The 23645-nt window shown below is 37.6% G+C and overlaps 1 protein-coding gene across 4 annotated transcripts; it reads right to left on the reverse strand.

Annotated features, from left to right (window-relative positions):
- Window positions 1-1490: 1490 nt before the first annotated feature.
- mtmr1b (myotubularin related protein 1b) lies at window positions 1491-23404 on the reverse strand. 4 transcript variants are annotated; one of them, XM_007893045.2, is made up of 17 exons: window positions 23157-23404; window positions 21218-21326; window positions 18185-18208; window positions 15516-15584; window positions 14403-14478; window positions 13681-13775; window positions 13123-13233; window positions 12699-12800; window positions 11878-11961; window positions 11492-11641; window positions 10971-11159; window positions 10358-10543; window positions 9103-9309; window positions 8897-8989; window positions 8159-8272; window positions 7520-7696; window positions 1491-4252 (listed from the first exon to the last, which is right to left on the reverse strand). In XM_007893045.2, exons 1-17 carry the CDS (start codon window positions 23249-23251, stop codon window positions 4088-4090), a joined length of 2046 nt encoding a protein of 681 aa, XP_007891236.1. In that variant the 5' UTR covers window positions 23252-23404; the 3' UTR covers window positions 1491-4087. The 4 variants fall into 4 exon arrangements, with proteins under 4 accessions (XP_007891236.1, XP_007891239.1, XP_007891240.1 ...); XM_007893048.2 differs by lacking the exon at window positions 15516-15584; XM_007893049.2 differs by lacking the exons at window positions 15516-15584; window positions 18185-18208.
- Window positions 23405-23645: the final 241 nt, after the last annotated feature.

The following is a 23645-nucleotide window of genomic DNA, read 5'->3' on the forward strand; positions in this document are numbered from 1 at the left end:
GATAAATCAACAGTTCAACTTCTTAATTCGATCAATAAATATCACAATCAGAGAACAGCAGTTTTGAGGGTAACTTAATCTCAGTAGCGAGGTCATTTTAAAGAAAACACTCATTCATACCTATGTTTAATTACTGTGACATTTCTCCCTCCCTCCCTAATTATGTCCAGTGGTACATGGGAAATGGTTATAAATTATACAATCAATAGATGTGCAAGGGGGAACTGGAAGTAATGCTGCAGTACAGTATATCAAGAGTTCACTCCCCACCCCTGGACAGCAACAGGCCAGTGTGAGTGAAGGAAGGGATTTGTTCTGTTTACTTACACAAATCCTCCCATGGAGTAATGCAGCTGCCTAATACTGTATAAAATTGCAAAAGAGTAGCTGTTTCTCTTAAATTACTGCACATGTACAGCACAATTCTTCACTTAGGGGAAATGGTGGAGCAATCAGGATTAAAGAGAAGATAAAATAATTTTACAGCTTTTCCACTTGCACCTTGGGGGTTTAATATAATTTTGCAATGTTATTTGAAGACTTCTTAAGGCTGTCTTGGAATATGCTGCTCAAGCACTCTGCATTGCACAAGAAAGACACACGCCATATATACACACACACACTGCAGCTGTTATAAATTATAAATTAGTAATTCACCAAAGGGATGAGGAACCAATCAAGTTTTACCAAGATAAATAAAATAGTGTAACTAACAACCCATTGAAGACTAGTGGGTATTTTGTATGTCCAAAATAGAAATAAACCTTGAATGCTTTCCATGGTATTTGGGAATATTAAAATCTTATTAAATATTAATTACTTGGGAAATTGCAAAAAAAATCAGTATTCAAAGGGTCAAAAACCTTTACAGATTATATTCTCAGCCATGCAACTTGACTACCCAATTAGTTGGGCTACACTTTCTTGTATAACTCCCGGTTAAATGCTATTTAATTTTGTTTTAAATTATCTTCTGAATATTCTTGATGGATGTATCTCACTGTTCCAGTTTGAACCCAAAGAACATAGGCGGTATAAGGTGAGGTATAAGTGTAGCATTGAACAGATGTTAAGGGAATGAATAGGAGAGAACAGTTTTAGTGGTTAACGGGTCTGGCGCAAGCAAGAACAACAGGGAACCCAAACCCCTGAAAGTCACATCTCAATCACCTAATATTGTATACAAGTCATTTTCGTTAATTTTGGCCATGATTGGATGAGTTGGCAATACTAGGACAGTCGAATTTGTCTGGACTAGAAATCAAATGGCAACATGTCACCAGAAATTACTCACTAAACTATCAAACTTCTGATGTGGAATGCACACAACAATATAACTTCCATAAAATACAGCTTGATGAAGTACCTTGTGTACAGAATGTGAGAAAATATTGCAACAAGATTGTCTGATAAATGAATATCTCACTCAGCTACCTGAACACGAGAAAAAAAATTGTACTCCAATTTAAAAATTGAAATCTGTGAATAAATATGTTTGAAGATTTATTGAATCTTTGTCACAGACTAATGCAACAGCAGTAAAGACAAAAGCCCAAAAGAAAACCAGTATTATACCCACCTTTCAGAGGTCAGGGTCACATAACAGATAACAGTCACATAACAGATAACGTCATGATTAGATTTTGGATGGTCTGAAATACTGAACACGGAAATTCTTGTACAACTCCAGATGTAATATGACTCCCCATATTATTTATTGTTTATTAAAATAATCAGTCTTTGACTTTGCACCTCAGATATTTAACAGTATAATGTACCCACGCATTGAATAAATATGACACTTGTACATAAAGGGGAAAGTCTCTGATTTCTATTTGTATCATTTTGTTTTCTATTTTATAGAAAGAGATGACACCATTTGTTGAGGATGCAATTCAGGAAGTTCATTGTTGAGGACAAGTAACTAACTCAGTGTGTTTTGGTGAAGGAATTTGTGGAATATAAATCATTTAAAATAGAAGGCATACCTCAAATGCATTGCTCTGAGGTTACACCACAAGCACCCAAAAGTTCAACATAAGTGCAGTTTTAAATATTTGCACTTCAAAAATGCATCCCTGGTTTGTTTGTAACTTGCTACACGACCTGCAATATATTAAAGTGTTATTTTTTTCTATGTACCACACAACCATTAGCCATTTGCAGTAACACTGGCAGTAAGTTCACTAGTTTCTTTTGACACTAAATGTAGACTAAAAAGCTGTGATGCAGGAGAGACAGAAGGGCGAAAACACTTTAAAAGTTCAGAAATGCTTACAGAATAAGGCTTAGCCACTGCAGCCTGAACCAGTCCAGTAACAATTTTAACAGAATATCAATACAAGGTTGGTTAAGATTTAGGATTTCAGCTTGTGGCGAATTCAAATAATTGACTTTGAATGGGTGATTTCTGTTTAGCTCACATTTGGGGCAGAGGAAACTTGGAGCACCAGAAACCAGAAGTACAGATTTGACCCTTAGCTTTGGAACATTCAAACACAAAATTCAGATACTTCTTAATACAAAGTGCACAAGTCCATACATGTGACTAATGCTGTATTGATAGATTATTGAACAGTTGGTCCTTTATCGCATGTGCTTACTAATATTCCAAAATCATTTCATCAGAAAGGGATGGCCAAGCTTTGGGTACCTGGTTAAAATCAACAATTACTACGGTATTTGGCCTCTGTTCAAAGGTCAACTCTTGTGGAGTACTGAAAGACTCAGCTTTCAAAATACACACATGTAAGACATTTACAAAAATAATTTGTGTAACACTTCATACCTGTAAATTTTAAAAGAATTGGTCAAATCTACACAGCAATCGTTCTTTTTTTAAAAAAACATTCATTATTTGAACAAAATAGTGGTCAAAAAACTTTTCACAGAAATTCTGAACCAGTTTTGCAAAGGGTTGGTGCTAAGGATCCTTTTTCATCCTCTACAGAACTGAAAGGCCTTCCCTAGTTCCATGAAGCATGTATTTTGTGTTCTATGATGCCTGCAAAATATTTTTCCGAATTCAAAACCCTGATTATTACAGAAAAGAGCAAAGGGTCCATAACAATACGCTTCTGGTGTTGCACAATTCAGAAAAATTCTACAAATCGAAAAGATTGGCTTTTTTTGTTTGTTTGTTTGTTTGGACATTTAAATCCTTCTTCGGTACTCAAAGAGTTATACAGTGGAAAAAGCCCAGAAGTGAAAACTTCAATGAACAAGAATAATAATACAACCAGACTTGGAAGACACGATTTTTTTTAAAAAAAATCTGCTTTCTACTAACTGCAAATCAAATTCTCCCAGCAACATTTCAGCTTTACACTGCAGCTCGTGTGGCTGGGATTATTATTCTTCAAAATTTGAAGGCTAAATAACTCTTACACATATGAATGCTCATCCACCCAAGCATTCAAAAACTTCTTCAGAAGCTTCCATAAAACATCTAAAATTCATTTTGCAATGGTGAGATTAACGGACTTATAAATTTGCATGGAACAAGTACAGCCATGTGAATAATGCCTATGAAAAATAAAACAGCATTTACTGTAGGAAAGAAGCTAAAATATTATTAACTTTAAAGATTTTCCCTTTTAAAAAAAACACAATTTACAGGTGACGTGATAGATGCCTGACTGATGATACTCCTACCCTAGAATTCAACATTTAGATGTCATGTATGTGAAAAAAATTCAGCAGTTCATTACTTAGGTGCAAAGCAGAGCCACCACCTGGTCCAGTCCAAAGGTTCTGTGGCCCCTTCCCGTGCCCAGGCTTATCTATCAGAGATATGTGCTTCCTATCGGCCAATTCATGGAGTGTCAATATCACACATTGTGCAAATTTGTAACGTTCTGCTCAATCTTGTGTTTGCACTGCACTGTGGATTTCCACACTGGAAAGAAGTGACTACAAAAACAGATGGGAATCCACAAGCAGCATTCCAATAAAACCAAAAATACAGAGAAGTATTGCACAAAAAATATCAAAAGGTAAACATATTTACAGCTCTCAAGTTCATGTTACAGTCTTGGCGGTTGTACCTGTGGTGAAATGGTATCAACGGACCATGGAAGGGGGAGTTTCAGACAGTAGTTTGTACAGCAGCCACTGAATGTGCAGGCGAGGATGCACTTTCAGAGGAAGATGAAAATGCCACGTTGCTGATCTCCCGCTGCAGCTCCTCCACTTTCTTCTGAAGCTCAATCCGGATGCTAAGCAACTCCTTGCAATTTTGATGAATTGGCACCTATTTGGAAGAAGAAATACAAGGAAATACAATTGTTTTGAGGATACATCTAGTGCAGCATCAAATATACCTCACCACTGTTTGGTCCTTAGATAAATAAAGTTGACCCATCATTTAAACTTGATTCTTACTTGTTTATCTCTGTATGCATAAAGGTTCACACCGTGGTTGTCATTGGAAGAAAAAGTGGAAATTTTTCCTGAAGGAAAATGTATAGTACATTTTGAAACGCATTTCTCAAAGGTTTGAAATGTGATCAAATAGAGCTGGTTTAAGAGCATAAAGGAAATTAATATCATGTGCCTCTATACTAGAATCATAGAATCACAGAATCGTACAGCACAAAAAGAGGCCATTCGGCCCATCGAGTTTGTGCCGGCTCTTTGAATAGAGCAATTAATGTCAATCCCAGGCTAAGCTGACTGTAGGCTTGTGTCATAACCAAAGGATCCTGAAAATGAAAATCACTTCCTCAAAGCACATCCCACTTAAACTGTACAGCCACAGACTGGGATTGCGGAGTAGTAAATGTACTTTTAAGAGTCAAGATCATATCAACATCACTCTCATGAATCCAGTTATTTACTGCACATTCATAAAGCCAACATTTCTCATTATATCCACAATCAAACTGCTCCATCGCTACATCTTAATGGGCTCAATTACCAAAGGACAAAATTCAAAACCAATTCATTCAATCTATTTGGCCAAGTGTATTAATAAGCGCAAATCAGCAGAATTTGAATTGCATGTAAGATTAGTTCATGCTGCTTCAGTGAGGGGAATCAGAATTTTTTCTTTAGGATAATCAGCATGGTTCATTGGAAAAATACAAGTTTTTAAATTTATAATACTTAAAATGAGTAGAGAAGAGAAAGGGGTTGGCATTGTTTGAATAACCGATGACTTGCAAATGCCTATACTTCTGTAATAAACTCTCAACATCTTCTAAAGTGTATCACCGTATTAGAAATCAATCGAAATGCACTGCTCGCGTTTTCAAGCACCACTCAATTGCTGTGAGCTGTTTTTCACACAAATCCATTCAGGTGGGTGAACGGCAACACAGTGCTAGATTCCCTTTGTAATAGTGTAATTATTACGGTGTGCAAGAGCATCACAAATCAACTCTCTAATTTACCCTCTTATTTGGCAGCACCCCAGATGGATCAGATGGTGATTGTGATCTTTCCATGTGGGAAATCTATGAGCCTCAGGTCTGTGGCACAACAGCTTAATTTGCTGTGGTGCTTGCATTACTTTCCTTCATTACTATACATTGATAATATGTTACCGTTGTGGGGCATTCTGTAAATGCAATGCACTGAAAATGCAGATTCTCTGGGCTGAGGTTGTGCAGCTGTTAAAATGCGGCCCAAGTGTGTTAGAATTGTCTGCTTCCAATGCATATGCACGAAGCACTGAACGACTCATAAATCAAGAATCAAATTACTCAAAGACAAGAAACATGTACAGTGCATTTCCATGTACTTATTAGAATCAAATGCTTGTGCGTAAAAACCTACATATGGCCTTAACCAAACTAAAAATAGTCATTTCTGATCAACACACCATGGACAAAATAAAACAGATAAAATAATAAGTAAAAAAAACAAAATAAAACAGTTGAAGTAATTCCATTATCTTTCCTGTACTTACAGTGCAAACTATCTAGAAATGTACAACTTTAATAAACAGCACTGAATTTTTTTATTTTTAGAACCATAGCAAGGAAGTACGATACTAGAAAAAAATATTTTGCATTTTTATACAATTACTTTCCTTGTACTTATGAATAGCCCAAATTCTAATGTATACATCCGGTGTATTAGAATTTGGGCTATTCATAAGTACAAGGAAAATAATTGCTTTTTGGTTCCTTCACATTTTCTTTTCAGTGTCTTATTGCTAGGCAAAAAAAAGACAATGACATTTTATTTTTTGTAGGTTTAGGCTCCAAACCCTATTAGCACCAGACAAAGCATTCACTGTAGTTTCATTCCCTATTTGCAGGAGAAGTGTATTGTGGCATGCAACTATGGAAAAAATAAGATGGAATTAATGCAGTCTGGATGTATTGGTAATTAGCTTTTCACAAGCACACTGGCTCTGCTGCATCCTGCGATACTGACTACACAGAGGTATTTTAATGGTTGTACCAATTTTAAATTTGCAGAAGGTTCATTTAAATAGAGGGGGAAAAATGCAAATAAACTGAAATTTCTTACACAGTTAATATTAGAAAATTATAACACCTACAGCTCAAACATGGAATGAATCAATGCTTCTTACATTTAAGACCAAACTTTATACTTCAATTGCAGAGGATAGCATGCACAAAGAAAACATGTACGTTGACTGACAACTTTTTATTTACATATGGCAGGGTTCCTCCTACATAAACCCAAATTGTTACCAACCTTTGTCTCACACACACCATTTATTTGAATGACTAGCAAGAAGATGGTATAACAGTCTTATAAATAAGGTGTGCAGCATAATCAACATTTAACATCTCCTTAAATTAACACGCTCCAAACAGCATGTTCAGCAGAATTTCATATTATGGCTCTCATCATCATTGTATTTCTGCCATATGCACTGAATCTGCATACTAGAACATTATATAAGAAACTGATTTAATCATCCTCATTCTGTAAGCACAGCATTATAAAATTTTCTCCCAAATATCAAGAGATAAATGTTTAGAATTTGGCTAAAAACAAAGATGAGCTGAGATTTGCACATTAATTAAACAAAGACCATTATAAAATTCCTCAGCTGTGGCAACAGGGATTCTTCCCACTCAATTCCCGTTAACTCTGCAAGTCAAAACCCTAACAGGTAGGGTCGTCTAGCTGAACAAGCAGTGGAAAACTTGCCAGACACTGCTCTCAATGGTTTGAGCTGGTTAAATTCTAACAGCACTCCCAACAGTAAAAGATAGTAACTCAAAAGTTGGGAATATAACGCTCACTCTCTTTCTTACTCTCTTCCCAGCTCACACATAAAAGCTCATCATTAACCTCAAATAGGATTCAAAAAAGAAAATTGGGAATATATTGCGAAGGTCAGAGAAAAAGTACTAGATCTAGTGTAAATAAGCCAATCCTCCAACGCTGCAGATTGGCCTGTCATTTCTAGCCATTGTTTGTTGTGTTTATTGGGGAAGGAACACAACTGTAATGTTCCTTCTCCATTAGATGTGATAAACAATGGTTAGGAAGGAATATTTTATAGTTCTCCAAAACCGTACTTTCTTCTTACCTGAGGTTTCATCCTTGGGTTCCATCTCACGTAATAACTAACCCACAGTTCCAAATGCCGTAAGCTGGCTACAGGGTAAAGCACATGATTTTCATAATTCACGTAAAATGGGTTGGTAAACTCCTCCAACTGACTGTTTATGTAAGACCAGAGAGAGTTGGTTTTCTTCTGCACCTCCTAAGGTGATCAACAATAGGAAAAATATTACAACTGGTCAAATGCTGCACTCTCTCCCTACAAGTACAAATAGTAATTCCAATATCTACAGGTCAATACTTGGCCTGAAAATTCCTATTGATGACTCTCACATATGAAATAGCACATCATGGTGGCAGAATACTGGATTGTGAAATTCACACCAACCCATCTCATATTTTACCAGGAGTTAGGTGACCTTAATGCAATCTTTTTTTCCACCAGTAGTTTCCTTACCAGGAACATGCAAATACAAGGGGGACTTCTCAGGAATTAAAAATTACTTGGATAAAACTATAGTAAGTTCAATTCTTACTGTGCTTATCCAAGATATCGCTTATACTGTTATTATCAGAGATTAACTGGAAGAATTTGATTTCAATTTAATATAACTAAGATACTTATGAATGTTAGCGCGCCTCAGAGTTAAAATGCTTCATTTACCTCATTCAGCCTTTGTTGTTCACAGTTATAAAGGAATGTCCCAAATAGGCAACTGTACAGATGATCCAGAATAGTCATCAGAAACAGCTCATTAAACTCAAAGGCTGCTGGAAACTAGGAGTAAAGTAATTGAAAAAGTACAAGATGTAAGTATAATCAGTAATGAACATCCAAGAAATAAGAAATAAATGGCAGAGTGGTGATAAAGCGTGCAAGGACTCTTTAACATATTGCAAATTCTTGCCTTTAATTCTTCACAAGTTTACTCTAACCCAACAGGGATCCATGCCCAGCAACTTGGGATGTCCTGACAACGTGAAAGGCGCTATACAAATGTAATTTCGAATTTTTTGTATTGTATACTACAACAAAGATAATCATCCTGGTTTTCAAATGACATTTTGAAGAATTTCAAGTGTTAACATTTAAAATCAGAAGGAATTCTGTAAGAGATTTTATATACTACTGGAGAACACAGATGCGGGAACCTGAGGCATACTGGGGCTGTGTAGGTATTTATGCTGCACGTCTTCACCTTTATAAGGTTACTCTGCTTTGCTACAACCGGGTATTTAATGAATGTTGCAATAAAAGAGATTCTAATAAAAGTATTCCTCCACAAAACATTTATGTTGTTTTCAAAGACAGCATTTGTACTGCTCAAAGACAACACAGCCAGATAAAACATGCTGAAGACTTTTAATTGTCCTATCTTGAATTCCTGTGATATATTCCTACCTGTCTAGTCATTTGCCACACACAATCAATGAACTGAAGGAAGATAGGCGATCTGTCAGCATCAGCGTGGTTATCATCACCGTGACCTATTCTCTGGGAAGATATTTTTAAGATTTGTAAAACACGTAACTGTTTTTAGTCATATAATTATGAAATAATAATTTCACATTTGATCTTCGAGACCAATGAGGCAATTAATTACTCACAACTGCAAATCTGTGTCCAAAGCTTAGCCACTCCTTTTCAATAAGCACCTCAAACCCCTTGATGGTTCGGTAGTAGCTGTCGAGGATAAGCATCGCCAACGATGTAAGTTGTGCAGTACGATCCCAGCCGTCACTGCAGTGAACCACGACTGATGTCTTTGCAGACTCAATTTTGTCCGCTATACGAACTGCACCTGCTAGAAGTATCTGTAACACAAGTGATAGCCAGGTAACGCACATTTTAAAGGGTTATATTTCCTAAATTGGCTCCGACAATCCATGACAAAGATTACTAGCATGTGACTTTCAAAAAATATTACATCAATCAGAAGCAATACCCAAGGCCCCAAGATTATGATGCTTCAATCTCAGAACTCTCAGTTGAATGCATCCAGAAGAAAATGACAGGAAAATTGCAGTAATAAAACTGTTTGGCACATATAAAGAAATGCCTAACAAAGTCTGTAATCCAATCTCAGGGTTCAGACAACCTGCAGAAACTGCTCAAGCTACAGTCAAAGACTTTGAGACAATTTCTGAAAATCTCAACAGAACTAGATGCTTCTAATCTACTCTGAGATATCTTTCATTTTACACACACTGTTTTGGATGCAATAACCTCTTCGCACCCCTCAAAAATAAACCCAGCATGATTAAAAACACATTTTCTCATTACCCAGACAGGAATAAACTGCAACATTAACTAATGTTTGCAAATCAACACTTCTTTAATGTGGTATATCTTTTCCCTAGGCCGGCTATAAACATTCCAAATGGATATTGTTTCCCAATTTCATTTGTATATGTCATTGGGTTATTTTAATTTGCATTTTGACATTTGTTCTGGTAATTCATTTTCATAATTTATTTTCTTACATGGGTTATAATAATAATCCTTGCATTTGATATAGCGCTTTTCACGTCTTCTCGACGTCTCAAAGCACTTCACAGAATAGACTGTAAAGTGAATTGACCGTATATTTGCGGGCGATACTCGGCAGCCAATTGCGCACAGCAGTGTCCCACAAACAGTCGTGGATTGAAAATGACCAATTTATTATTGCTTTGTTTTGGAGGGATTATTATTAGGTGTGTGGAGTAAGGAAATTTGCCCAAGGTTTTGCCCTGCTTGGAATTGAACCCAGGTGTCTCACTTGCAAGGCAAGTGCTCTAACCACTGAGCTACAGGACTCCACAAAGGGCATGAAGGCAAAGGGTCGTGTTATTTTAAATAAATTAATACAAGTTGTCTTACCCTTATATATTCTAACCAATGTGTCGTGTCTATATTTGATAGCCATTTCGCTTCATCTATAACCGGGTACACAAAATCCTTCAGTTTCCTCAAAGACTCCCTCATGACGTGGATATTATGGATTTCCAGAAAAATAAGCTCAACATTGGAATAGGCAGCTTCACTTTCATAACCTCCACCTTTTGCCTAAGAACAAATTCACAAATAATGATCAGGGGGAAACATCGCCAAGTTAGTGTTATTTGCAGAAAGAATATATTATTCCTCCCTTGCAGTTTTAATATTTATAATGCTTGTGATGATTTACTGTATGTCAGAAATCATTCCATTACTTTCTTGGCTGTGATGCAAAATTTTAGCACTCACTCTTAAATACACAAATAATTTACAATGCCTGAACATTTGACATGAATATTATAAAGCTGGGAAACTGCACATCAGTTAATGTTCCCAATCATGGATACACTTTGCAAAAAACAACATTGGAATCTGAATTTGTTGCTGTGGTTTATAATTACAAGCTCACATCACACACATCTTTAAATAAGGAAGCCATGTAAAGCAAGTGAAGTTAATTATTCTCACTGTAGCTTCTGCATTGGTCAGTAAGTACCTTATTGGTATCGGCCACACTATTTTGCCTGGCGTCAAAGATGATTAATTTATGGGATTGGGCATTGGCATCCATGATCATTTGTAAGTACTTCTCATCCTCCTTGCACGATTTATCGCTCACGCCAACCATGGGCTGGCTACATCTAGTAATTGTTGCTTGGCTTTCTGGATGAATCCATGACAATACCTATGGAAGAAGTTTAAAGAGTTTAGAAATCTCCCATTCAATACAGATCGCAAAGTAATTTGACATAAAACGATCACACAAAATAAAAAAAACAGAAACAAATACCCCTAAACTGCTTTAGACATTGACACACTAACCTACTTACTTTTCCTTTCCAACAAGATCTATCCATCAACAAGAGAAAATTTTCTTGGAAAGCAAGAAATAATTTGGCTGGAGAATGAATAATATTATTCTTGGGCTGCTGTAAATGGTGTACGTGTATAAATAACATTATTATTTCTCCCAGACCTGGTGTCAGCCATAAAACAGATCCATCAGCTTATACTCACCGGGATTCGTCCTCTCGCCCTAAATGCTACTACTTTGGAAAGATCATCGTCTTTCACATTAACTGGCACCACCAGAATTGGAGGGTACGTATCACAGAGCTCAAAGTTGCTGTTGACTTTAGTTATTGTCCAACTTTCATTAGGAATTCCCTGTAATGGAAAAGAAGTGTTAAACTTCTGTGTCATAAAAAAGTTAATAAAAAGGGTATTGGATCAGTAAAATCACACAAAAAGTTATGGGAAACTTTTCTATTACGAATCCCACGTATAACACAATTGTAATTTGAAAATGAGGAATCTCAATTAAAATTTAGCATAATTCAGATAGAAACACAGTTAAACTACATAAAATACACATGTGCTCTGCAGTTCCACAAATTGCTCACCTGTCTTTTATATTCAGCAATTGGATCATAAACTTTCCAGCCAGCAGTGGGAAAGTTTTCCTTGTACTTAAATGCAAACAGTGGCTAAAGGAGGAGCAAACAAAACAGTTTTGAGATACTGTCATTTGAAGAAATACAATGCTTGGATCTGACATGATGAAGGCTTGAACACAGACCATTTCTATCCCAGACGAGTATATAACCTAGGGTCAAGGCCTTGCATGACCCACATTTTGACAAGTTCATTGGAACTAATATTTTTTTTAAAAAAACATGCTCTTACAAGTAAAAATCCCCATGACAGCTTACCAACTTTTCATATATGGAAGCATGATTGTAAAGTCAAATTATACAGTACCTCAACTAAAGTTTCATTGAACAATTTTATTTCTTCCAAACCTATGTGCTGTGCAACTCTTATTTTATCTGAAAAAACACCAATTTTGCTTTCAAACTGGATCCTTTAACCTATATAAATTGCTGGGTCTTTTATCTGTAGATTCCTACCACCAAGTTCCAGGTTTAAACTATGCTTTGCCATTATTCTTGGCAAGGAAAATGCTATTCTTCAAGAACTAAAATGACCATTTAATTTGGGGGGGGGAGGTGGGTAAACATGCAGCCACTTATTACAAAAGCGCAACTCTGGCGATGTAGATACACGTGCTCCTGTTCACTGGGACCACAAACAATTTGTGCATAGCAATAATTCATTTAGAATTTTTTTTAACAATAAATGGTTTATTATCGAGGGCTGCTATGTCCATCACGCTTCTGTCACAATTATGTAAAAAATGTATTTGTCTGTAAAAAGGACTCACCAAGCCATGAGAGAGAGGAAACGCACATTTCGTCAGATTCTCAAATATCTCCAACTTGCCATGTTCATCCTGTTTATATGCAAACCGCAGATTTCTCATATCCTGTCAGACAGTGCAAAAATATCAGCTCTAATGATACTAGGAAGTAAAAAAAAATTAAAAAAGACTTTTATTTGACCCATTTAGGGAAATACTAACACTGAGAATGGCCGAAATAAAAATAGCAGACATGGAATATAGAGAATTGAATCCAAAAAAATAGGTTTACACCCGGTAAGGCTTTTTTGAAATATTATAATGTAAAACAATTTATCTGCACAGTAATTAACTCCAATGCCTATACTGTTGCTGCTCTTTACAATTCTCGCTTGCAAATGTGTTTGCTGTGTGGCAGGTTTCAGACATTGTGAATGGGAAACTTTACCTTGCACACAATTTCCAGTCCACAGGAATTCTCTCCATGACTTTGAACACCAGCAATCTTTTCAAGACGACTTACAACTCCAAGTGGTGCATCCAGGATAAAAGGGGGATCCTAGGTTACAAACAAAAATAAAGGTATGTACTACATTAAACAATAATCACCAACAAAGTACACAGTCACCAGACTCTAGAGTAAATCTTGTGAAGCAATATATCAATTGCAAGGATTAATATTAGGATTACCATAGGCCCTAATTTGACCTCTTTCCAAATCCCTCCACTACTTCACCTCCTCCCTCTCAACTTCAAAATTTGTATAGAAACCTACTCATTCGAACGGACCTTTGGTCACCCCACCTCCCACCCTTCTACATCAGTTTCCTATTCAGTCTTTGCAAACGGCTATAAAATGTTCTCCCTACAAGAAAAGCAAGTGCAAAGGGAAGTGCAAACTGTTGTAGTGAATATGCTCTTCAACAAATTATAGTGGGTAATGAAAATAGGTGTGAAAACATTTATTTCAGAATTTCTCTATTTAATAGAAACAGAACCAACTTACCCGCTCCGTACTTTTGAAGTATAATTTATAGTCTGAAACAGTCAGTGTTCCGCTAATAGCTCCGATGAAAGGACAGATGTATGTAACATCTTTAGCTGCAGATAAAACAAGTGTTTAAATGTAGGAAGGTTGAATTCATGTAAACAGTAAATATCTGTAAGCATCTAGGGTAATACAAAGGCATTATTTATCAGATAGCAATAGCATTGCTCTGTTTTATTACATTCAAATTAAACTATCAAATAGTAAACTTCTTCTTACTATAGATTACAAATGACCTATGAAGTTTGAATGCAAATATTATTAAATCAATGCAATTTAAAACAAATTGTAGTCATTTATCATTCAGGAATATAAAACATTAAAGTTGTGTATGTAATTATGTTTTTAAACTATTCTGCAAGTACAGTATTTCTACTCTCAAAATAAGAAAACTGATTATTTCCTGCCAGTTCGTGAGGAGAAAACATTAGTCAAACCATTGAGATTTATATCTATCTGAAGACAGCTTTCTCAATTACAATGACCACAAACATTTAGTTAGCCTTTGAGCTGCTACTCACAATCTGCTTAGGATCTAACATTTGTTGAGTATATTAGGAATAGAAATGGTAGCTAACAATGTATAATGTTGTAATTTTAAGCACAATTATCCTTTTTTCTTAAAAAATAATAAAAAATAATACATTTAAAACTGCAAGCATAGTAGGTTTTGCACTTACCAATTGCTTTGATACCTTCTCCTGGAAACAGCGGTGCCTCCTCCATTTGAGCTACTTTATTTCCATCCCTTAGTGCCTGACAATTAATCAAACCCAGTTAAGCTTACAGCCACCTGTTCATCTCACTCTAAAAGAGCAATTCCCATGTTAATCAACCAGGACACAAGTAAATTAAACATGCAGGATTTCTTTTCCAATGATCTGTTGGGCAATTTCCATAAATTCTAAATTAAATCAGCCATGTCCATATCCTTCACGGCATCTGGATTTCAAAAATACGATATGATGTTAAAACAAGCAGCTTGTCAAACAAATCAAACAGCTGCCAATCATTTTATACAGTTTCTATTATTATGCTTTAAGCTGACAAAAGACCTGGGAAAAGCAACCCTGCAACTTTGAACTACTGTTTTCTTTCTGGTAAACACTGCAAACATGCTGAACAAGAGTCCACACTTACCTTCACTTAGCAAAATGTTGTTGCCGTAGCCAAACATGATTACAATGTGCAAATCGTGCAAACTGCTAGTTACTGTATTAATATTTCTGATCTCTAGCCAGTGCGGAATTCATGCAAACTGCTGGTTACTGTAATATTCCTGATTTCTAAACCTTATCCATTTTCTGTGAATGCATTTAGTTCCAGAAACAAGGCACACTATATAGAGTAGAGATTTTGATTTATAGATTACCTAGTTATTTATTCCAATCAATCGACTTTGACTTCACTCTTCCATGCCATGAATCCAACTGAGCTGGCAAACCCCCAAAAGTATAGATGTGCCATTCACCCCTTAGCTGCATCATTGTATTTCAAAAAGGTTGTGTCAGATCAAACTAATAAATTAACATTTCTTTCCAAAAAAGTATTGTGTTGTTAAACACATTAATGGCACACACTGCACAGTCAAAACATTATTGTGAACTGTAAATTTAGTATTAGAGAAAATGTAAAACATGCACGGCAAATTTTTACTGTATTTTGGATCAGAAATGAGAGCAGTTTGCTTATAAGTTTCTAACCTTCTGCATGCAAATCATCAACTAGACTGACTTTTGGTTAGCTGTCCACTAATTTTAAAAAAACTTTCAATAAAGAGAATTATCACTTGCCAAGGAGCGTATACCCAGCTCAGGATCAGCATCAGAATGACAAGACCCATTCCGTCCATCCTGATTTTCCTGCATATCAGGGTCAGCAGAGGAAAAGCAGACGGGAAGCATGCACAAAACAGTTGAAAGGAATGTAAATCACAGTATGTCAACATGCAACACTTCAGCAAAGGGAAAAGCAAGCACACATCGTAGAGAGCCATTATATTAGAAATAATTTGTGATGCACAGACAGCAAATCAAAGGGAAAATTTAGTAAAAGTTTGAATTTTTGAAAGCAATGCAAAACCATTATAAAAGAATAAACACCTATCATCTACTGACTAAGTAAAAAAAAGTAACGTAAAACAATGTGAATGCAACACATTGAATAGTCAGGACACTGCTGCTGCTCGACTTGAAATTGCAAGCATTGTAGTAAATGCCTGTACTTTGTACTATACATTGACAAGGAATACATCAGCTGCTTTGTTTGGGAAGTTTAATATCGTACCATTTCATGTCGTTTGCACTGTTGTGCATGATGTCAGGCAGTGCTGACAATCCAAGTCTGTTTGTGGGGGAGAAAACTTTTGCTACTTTCCAAAAGTTGGAAAAAAGGCAACTACATTGTCAACAAGCTCCCAAATTGATTTGATGGCAACTTCAAGAAATAGTTGACAATAAGAAATGCATCTTCCACTTGCTGGTCTTGAGTAACCTTGCAACTTGATAGAAAATAGAATTGTGCAGATAAGTGCTGCGACTGCTGTAGAAAACCTCCATCTACATGACAGAATTATCAATCAGACAAAATGGCACATTCACAGAAATATTAGCTACGATTAAAGTTATAGAATAATTCTAAAACTAGTCAATGGAGACCTCACCATACATCAATTTCTTTTTAAGCACACTAAACTCCCCCAAATCATGGCCATAGACCCTCATGATTTCAATAGTCAGCAGCAACATGCAGATTTCTCCAATCTTCAGAAAACTTATTTAATGAACTAATGTGAAATTATTCATAGATAATCACTGCGGTCTCAAGACAAAAAGTCACCGTGCTCGACAGCATGCCATTATTACAGTAGGTTAAGAGAGAGGCAAAAACAAACCAAGTAGTAGCCCAACTACTGTTCGATATAGAATCCAGATATTCAAGACACTCTCCCAATTCACTGTCGGATATTCTGGCTTCACTCTGAAATGAGTTGCGTGAATTTACAGAGTCCTTTGCTCTGGCTCAGGTCTACTCTATTTTCTTAGAGCAATGACAAATGACAGTACTTCAACTAACCGATTTTTGTATAGTCATATAAACAGGAAATATCACCCGTTTAAAATTCCTTGTGGACTGTTTTATCATTAAAGTGTTTTATTATGTATACTAAAATGCTAGGACCACAGAAATGAATACTACAATAAAACAAAATATTAAAATGGAATTGTAAAAACTACTTTTTTTATTGCAGAAAATAAAATCGAGAAGGAATGAACTTCACCAGAAGAGTCTACATGATGTAAATCCGGCAATTTTAATTGGATTGTGAGAGTAAAGCCCAGAGGGCATAATTATGAAACGATCAGAGATTAGAAGGAATTCCTCCACCCACCCTAAACAGTATAGGAACAGGCTTCTGACAAAACAAGCCTATGTTATGTTGATGACCTCCTTGAAAAAGTATCTATTTGGGAGCTTCATTGGAGAATCAATAGATTGGTTGAGATGAACAAATACTCCAGAAGGCAAGATAATTTCTGTGCTGCCGAAGCTGGGGGAGGAGGAAGATCGGTGGTAATGAAAATATTGTTTGGGGAGGTAAGTATCCATGGTTAAACTTCCAAGAAATGTGAAGATAAGTTAACATACTTAAGTTTTAACTTGTTTACCTTTGGGGATTAGGGAGTATTTATGCATAATCTTTCGATCAAGAGATAAAGTCAGTGGGCCTGTTCCCTGCTTTTGTTCTTACACGGAGAGCCAATATATTTATTTTACAATGTCTCTTCTCATATGTTCATGACATTTTGATCCTGGGCATATACTGAAGTTACAAGTTATCTATAAAAGCCTTACTGCATAAAAAGCAGTTAGTGTATAGATTTACTCATAATCTTTATCTTTGGAAATTGTCTCTTTTTTCTAACTCCTTCACCAAATACAAAGCGTTCTGAATTAGTGGCTGGGGTCGTTTTGTAAGTGAAACTAGAGCTTTCTTTCTCATTTAAAAGATTATGCAAGCGTTAACCATTTTCTGCTTTAAGTGCATTGTCATCATATGTTGAGAAATCAACATCAATCAAAAAAGTTGAAAAAGTTTCTGGAAGCATATAGAATAAGTTTCTATCCCAACAAATATATATGCTTTCCATGCGATTTTATTATAAAAGCTTTCCATTTAAAGGAGTGCAGGTTGGTCAAGACCGATGTTAACCACTGTGTTTGGAAGAAGAATGGAACAACAAGAGGCAACCTCGACTCATCCAGTAATTACACTTCAATTTGGTACATTATAATTTTAACAAGCATTGCAAATTGCAGAATCCCCAGTTTAGTTCTGAGGGTTAAAACATCTAGAAGATGGCTCACACATTGAAAGGCCAAACACATTGAAAGCTTTGCATCAAGTACAAGAGACAAACGAGGAGAAGTCTTGTATGTTCCTAATTAATTTCATCCTTACCCTTATGTCTGGCCTTCTGTAAACCTGTCAGTTAAAATACATCAACATAAAATCAATAAAAGGAGCCAGATATTCTGGTCAAAATCATATTGTATTAAATTGGCGGACATAAATCAAATATGGGAAAAACATGAGAAAATACAAAATGAAGGCGTGAAGAAAAATAGAACCACAATGTTATGCTTCAGTCTTTTTGAATTTTCCGCTATTATTTTAAATTGACTTCAAAGTTTAGAAGATTACTCCATAGATCAAATAAGGTCAAGAATGCAACAATGTACACAAAAGCAGATAGCTGATTAGAGCACCCATTATGATCTGTCAGTAGCTTTAACACACTGGCCACCGCATGTGGTGACATGCAATGCGTTATATGTGCTCATGCCTTTAAATCACTATATGGTGAAGTCTGAAGAAGGAGTCAAATTCACTTCCAAAGATGGGAAAAAAATCAGGGACCTGTCACCCAAAGACCTCTTGAGTACCTCAAAAGTGGCCTGTGATAATGACATTGGCTGAGTCCTGGAATCAGATTTTGTACTTCCCTGATAAATAGCAGAATGCTACATGGAGTGAATGGAAAAAAATCTAAAGGCAGTGGAGAAAAAAAATCAAAGAAATAAAAATATGGAAACGTTGGCAGCAAAACTGCTGAGGTGACACAATTCCATTTAGAAAGCGTCAACACGTCGGGTCCACACTTACTGAAGTCCTCAACCTTACTACCAGTGCAAAAAAGTTCAAGTCAATTTGGAGCTGGATCACTAAGAAGAATATCCCTCTGAGGGGATTAAAAAAGGAAGAAAATCAAACCGGATTTATCTTCAATAACACACAAGAGAAAAACCCCAGAGAATAAAAATCAGAATCCATCAATTGAATTTTCAGTGCATTACCCTAATAAAGACACACAACAACATGACATTTATAGAGCCCCTTTCACGTCGGGAGGACGTCCCAAGGTGCTGGACAGTCAGGGGTCAGGACCCGAGCATGGGGGAGGGGTGGTGTAGGGGTGAGGAAAGGCAGAGAGGTGGGAGGGCGACTGAAGGCACGATCGAAGAGGAGGGTCTTGAGACTGGCCTTGAAGGTGGCAAGGGAGGAAGCGAGGCACAGGTAGGGCAGATCGGGCGGGAGACGTGGAATAGGCTGGAGCCCGCTGAACGGAGGGAGCGATAAGGAGGGAGTTTCCATAATCAAGCATAGATATGCCGAATGTGTGGGGGAGGCTTTAGGCAGCCCGAGGGGTGAGGCAGTGGCGGAGTCTGCTTCTTATTAAAAAATAATCAATGTGCTGATTGTTAAATTTAGTTTTATTTTTACAATTCCACCAATATCTGAAGTAAATTCTGAAGTTAAAATATTTTTCAAATAGCCAATTTTACTAGACATATGCACAATAGTATATTTGTGGATTGCATCAGATTCATATGACAATTGAGAAATGATAGATGTCAATCCCCATTCAATAACTGCTGATTCACTGAGACCAAGAAAAACTTCAGCTGATTGTGTGACAAGGCCTCCATTCAAATCAACTACATCTCCTCCCAGTACAGCATGGGTGTTGGCAATATTTAATGGTAACAAAGAGATTTTTCATAACATTTACAGATATAAAATACCATTTATCCACCCAGCCTTCTCTTTAATCAATACGTTGACCCACATTATCAGCTGTGTGGAAGGTTGGATGACTTCTCAAAGTGCACTTTGTCCTCTTACATAAAAATTCAATAATCCATTATCGCATAAAGTTCAAATATTTCAACACTTGGTAATAATTCACACTCAATTTTTAAAAAAGAACACTGAACACATAACACTTTATAGTACTTTCTGTTCATAGGCAGTTTATTTATTGCTTGAAAGGAAAGAAAACTTTAGAATTATTGATAGGTGCTGATAGAGCTCATTGCTCACCTCATTTATCATCAGGTTTCAATGTATTTTTATAAACTTGATTAAGACGATTCCTCCATTGAGGCCTATAGACAGTCATTTCAAGCAGTTGCTTGGGTTGCAGCTGATAAATGATCAGTGTGGAGGAAAGGAAGCAACACTTATATCTACAGTTAACTACCCTATGACTCATTACAGTAATCTTCAATTAAATTATTCATTTATTTGCTCAATTTTACTGTAGTAAAACAACAAATATTGACAGTTGGACACATACTATAGTATATGCTGCCGTATTTCTGTAAATTACTTTAAGCTCTGAAGCACGTGGTTACAAAAGGGCCATTGGGGCTTTACAACAGATTGAAGGACAAACTTCAAACAGCCTTGTTAGGATCCCAGTATTTGAGCAGAATACAAACGTTTTGCTAGACTTTGGTTAGAACCTGGTACCAAGATAGCAGTGATTTTCATGTTTGGATGGGGGAAAATATTCTCTGCAAAAGTACTTTTAGGTATGAAGCAATATTGATGCCACCCATGGAGAATATTAACAATTAAGATTTAATTCCAACTGAAGGTGAGTGGCAGCACTGGGGGTGTATAATGACTAGAAAAATATAAAAATATAAATCTATTCTTTAAAAAAAGGGTCACAATTCATTTGGAACACGTCACTTGTGTGTTTCTGGGTATTGACACGTGTGAAATACTTCTTCCCTCCCCTTTATGCAATAATTTTATAAGCTTTACACCCGCAGTTTGGTTTGATGGCTGTACAAGCACATCAATTCAGAATATGGATCGACACTCATGATTTCCCCTCACAAAGATGTTCCAATCTCTATTGGGTTGTCAGGAGAAGACTCCTCAAGGCGGCACATTGAAGAACAAAAGGCACAATGAAGAGCAAGACTCTGGCTGCTTTCACCTAAGTAACCTCCAAGATTTAGTTGCAGTAGAACTGGGATGAACTCTTCACTGAGAAATATTGCGTTATTCTGAGGGATTCTTACAAGAGACAGAGAAAAAAACGAAGGAGGAAACAATATTTTTATATATATTTAAACGAAGTACAGTACATGAGTAGATTAATAGTAGATGTAGATATAATAAGAGAACAACACTTACCCTATATTCTTTGGAGACGGATTCTGGCACTGCAGAAGTACCTGGATACTGTGTTGAAATTGTGGCAGCTATAAGTTGTTTACACCATTCAACATGAGATCCTGAAGGGCTGCATTAAAAAAAAAGGATATTTTCTCCAATCCTCCAATTGCAAATATCTCTATCTATATACTATGGGTTGAATTAGGTTTTGAAACAAATTTACTGCTCTTCTGATAAAATAATTTTTAAATTTGATATAGTCATTTTCACATCAAGAGGACATCTTAAAGCGCTTCACAAGATTTGGTATACAACAACAAAATTACATTTATATGGAGCCTTTCATGTCGAGAGGATGACCCAAAGCACTGAACAGTCAGGTGTCGGGGCCCGAACATGGGGGAGGGGGGTATAAAGTTAGTGACTGCATTTTGTAGACAAACATGCAGCCATTTTGCGCACAGCAATGTCCCACAAACAGCCATGAAATGAATGACTAATTTTATCTTTTGTTTTAAAGGTACGCTCAAGTTGAAAACACTATATGGAATCAAATCCTCTTCTGCCCTAACACGAATGCAATCAGATGTGCCTTGTCCCAAGAGATTGTAAACCTCACCCCCCCCACCCCACCCACACACACGCCCCCACCCCCATCCACCCACACAAGCACACACATCTTTCAGTTATATTTCCAATAAATCATGTAATAAGTTACAACAATCAAGATTAGGAAAAAAACAATTGGATCTACCAGTTGGTTTAAAGGCACAAATGAAAACCACCCGCTCAAAACTTTTTCGAGAGCAGAGGAAATAAAAACGACACATGTACAGATGAATCTCCCCCAATTTGTTGAAGCTTTACATCAATCTAATTTGGACTAGTTTCGATTCAGTGGCTGCTTCCTCCAAATGTTATCACGGACTTTGCGGCTTTGCGGTAACATCGCATTAAAATGTCTATACAAACGTCAACCCTCAATGACTCATAAGCCACACTTTATAAGGGTAGAAACGATGAAGCTTCTACTAAACAAAACAGCTTTATTTCTCATTGAGATTCCTAATCGATTTTTTTTTAAAAAAGTGGGGTGGTGTGTGGGGCGGGAGGGGGACAAATTCCGAATTAATGCTGAAAAGAGACATTGAGGAATCAGGAAAACACACACACACACACACACACACAAATAACAACATCTCATAAGTCGATAATAATAATAATCCTCGCATTTGATATAGCGCTTTTCACGTCGGGAGGACGCCCCAAAGTGCTTCACAGAACACACTGCAAAGTGAATTGACTGTATATGTGTGGGCGACACTCGGCAGCCAATTGCGCACAGCGGCGTCCCACAAACAGTCGTGGATTGAAAATGACCAATTTATTATTGTTTTGGGTTTCGGAGGGATTATTATTATCAGGCTCTGTGTGGAGTAAGGAAACTTGCCCACGGTTTCGCCCTCTGCCTGGAATCGAACCCAGGTCTCCCGCTTGCAAAGCGAGTGCTCTAACCACTGAGCTACAGGGGTTAGAGTGAGGGGGCTCCTGTGAATGAGATTGCTGGCTGCTGGCGCCCATGGAGCTCGGTGCCGGGAGCCCAGGTGGCGGGTGAGGTGCCGCACAATACAACACACCTCACTCCACAACGCAAAGAGTCTTCGCCTTCGTCTTCGTCACCGTTGCTCGGTGCCAGGGAAGAAGGTGATGAACTTTTTGGCTCGATACTGATGGTTGTTTTTTTTTTTGGGGGGGGGGGAGGAAGCCCAGGGCTCCTTTTCCTGGGTGCCGCCCCCCCCACCCCGGAGTTCGTGGGGGGGGGAGGAGAGGGGAGGGGCACCTTTTACAAGGTGTCAGTAGCTCAATGAACCTTTGCCCCCAGGCTCCCCCCCAGGCCCCCTCGAGGCCCCCAGGCCCCCCCCCCCCCAGGCCCCCCCTCGAGGCCCGCTCGCTGTACCTGTCCAGTGAATCCACACTCGACTGCCTGGAGCCGCTCACAAACTTGGAAGCTTTGGCCGAGGCCGCGTTCTCGGAACTGACGAACTTCTCCATGTCCTTTCCTGGCGGCGGCGACGGCGGCTGTTGTTGTTGTTATTGTCGCTGTGGAATTTCCGCCGCCCTCTCCCTCACCCGCTCTCGCTCTCGCGCTTCCAGTCACCAACAGCCGCTCCCTCCCTCCCTCCCGCCACCGCGGCAACCGTCCAGTTCAAGCGGCGGCCATGGCGTCACCTTTTCCCACAATGCCTCGCTGCACAGCCAACTGCGCCTGCGCGGCCCCTTCCCCTCCCCCCGACGCCCCGCCCCCCCTCCCATCTGACAGCTGTCACTGGGGTCTTGTTTGCAGGTGACTTCACATCAGAGGCAAAAGGCAAAAACCACTGCAGATGCGGCCTCTGAGCTGCCACTTCTGTTTTATTTATTGCACTGTAAATAATTTTTTTTTTTT

Source organism: Callorhinchus milii, unplaced genomic scaffold (genome assembly GCF_018977255.1).
Source record: "Callorhinchus milii isolate IMCB2004 unplaced genomic scaffold, IMCB_Cmil_1.0 Scaffold15, whole genome shotgun sequence".
Lineage (NCBI taxonomy): Eukaryota > Metazoa > Chordata > Chondrichthyes > Chimaeriformes > Callorhinchidae > Callorhinchus > Callorhinchus milii.

Excerpts from the sequence above, each read along its gene's own strand:
- mtmr1b (XM_007893045.2), bottom strand. The coding sequence starts at position 23,251 with ATGGAGAAGTTCGTCAGTTCCGAGAACGCGGCCTCGGCCAAAGCTTCC. Across the intron at positions 9,310-10,357 it reads ATTGGTTAGAATATATAAGG|ATACTTCTAGCAGGTGCAGT; the intron begins GTAAGACAACTT and ends CTTGTGTTACAG. Across the intron at positions 7,697-8,158 it reads AACAACAAAGGCTGAATGAG|GAGGTGCAGAAGAAAACCAA; the intron begins GTAAATGAAGCA and ends TGATCACCTTAG.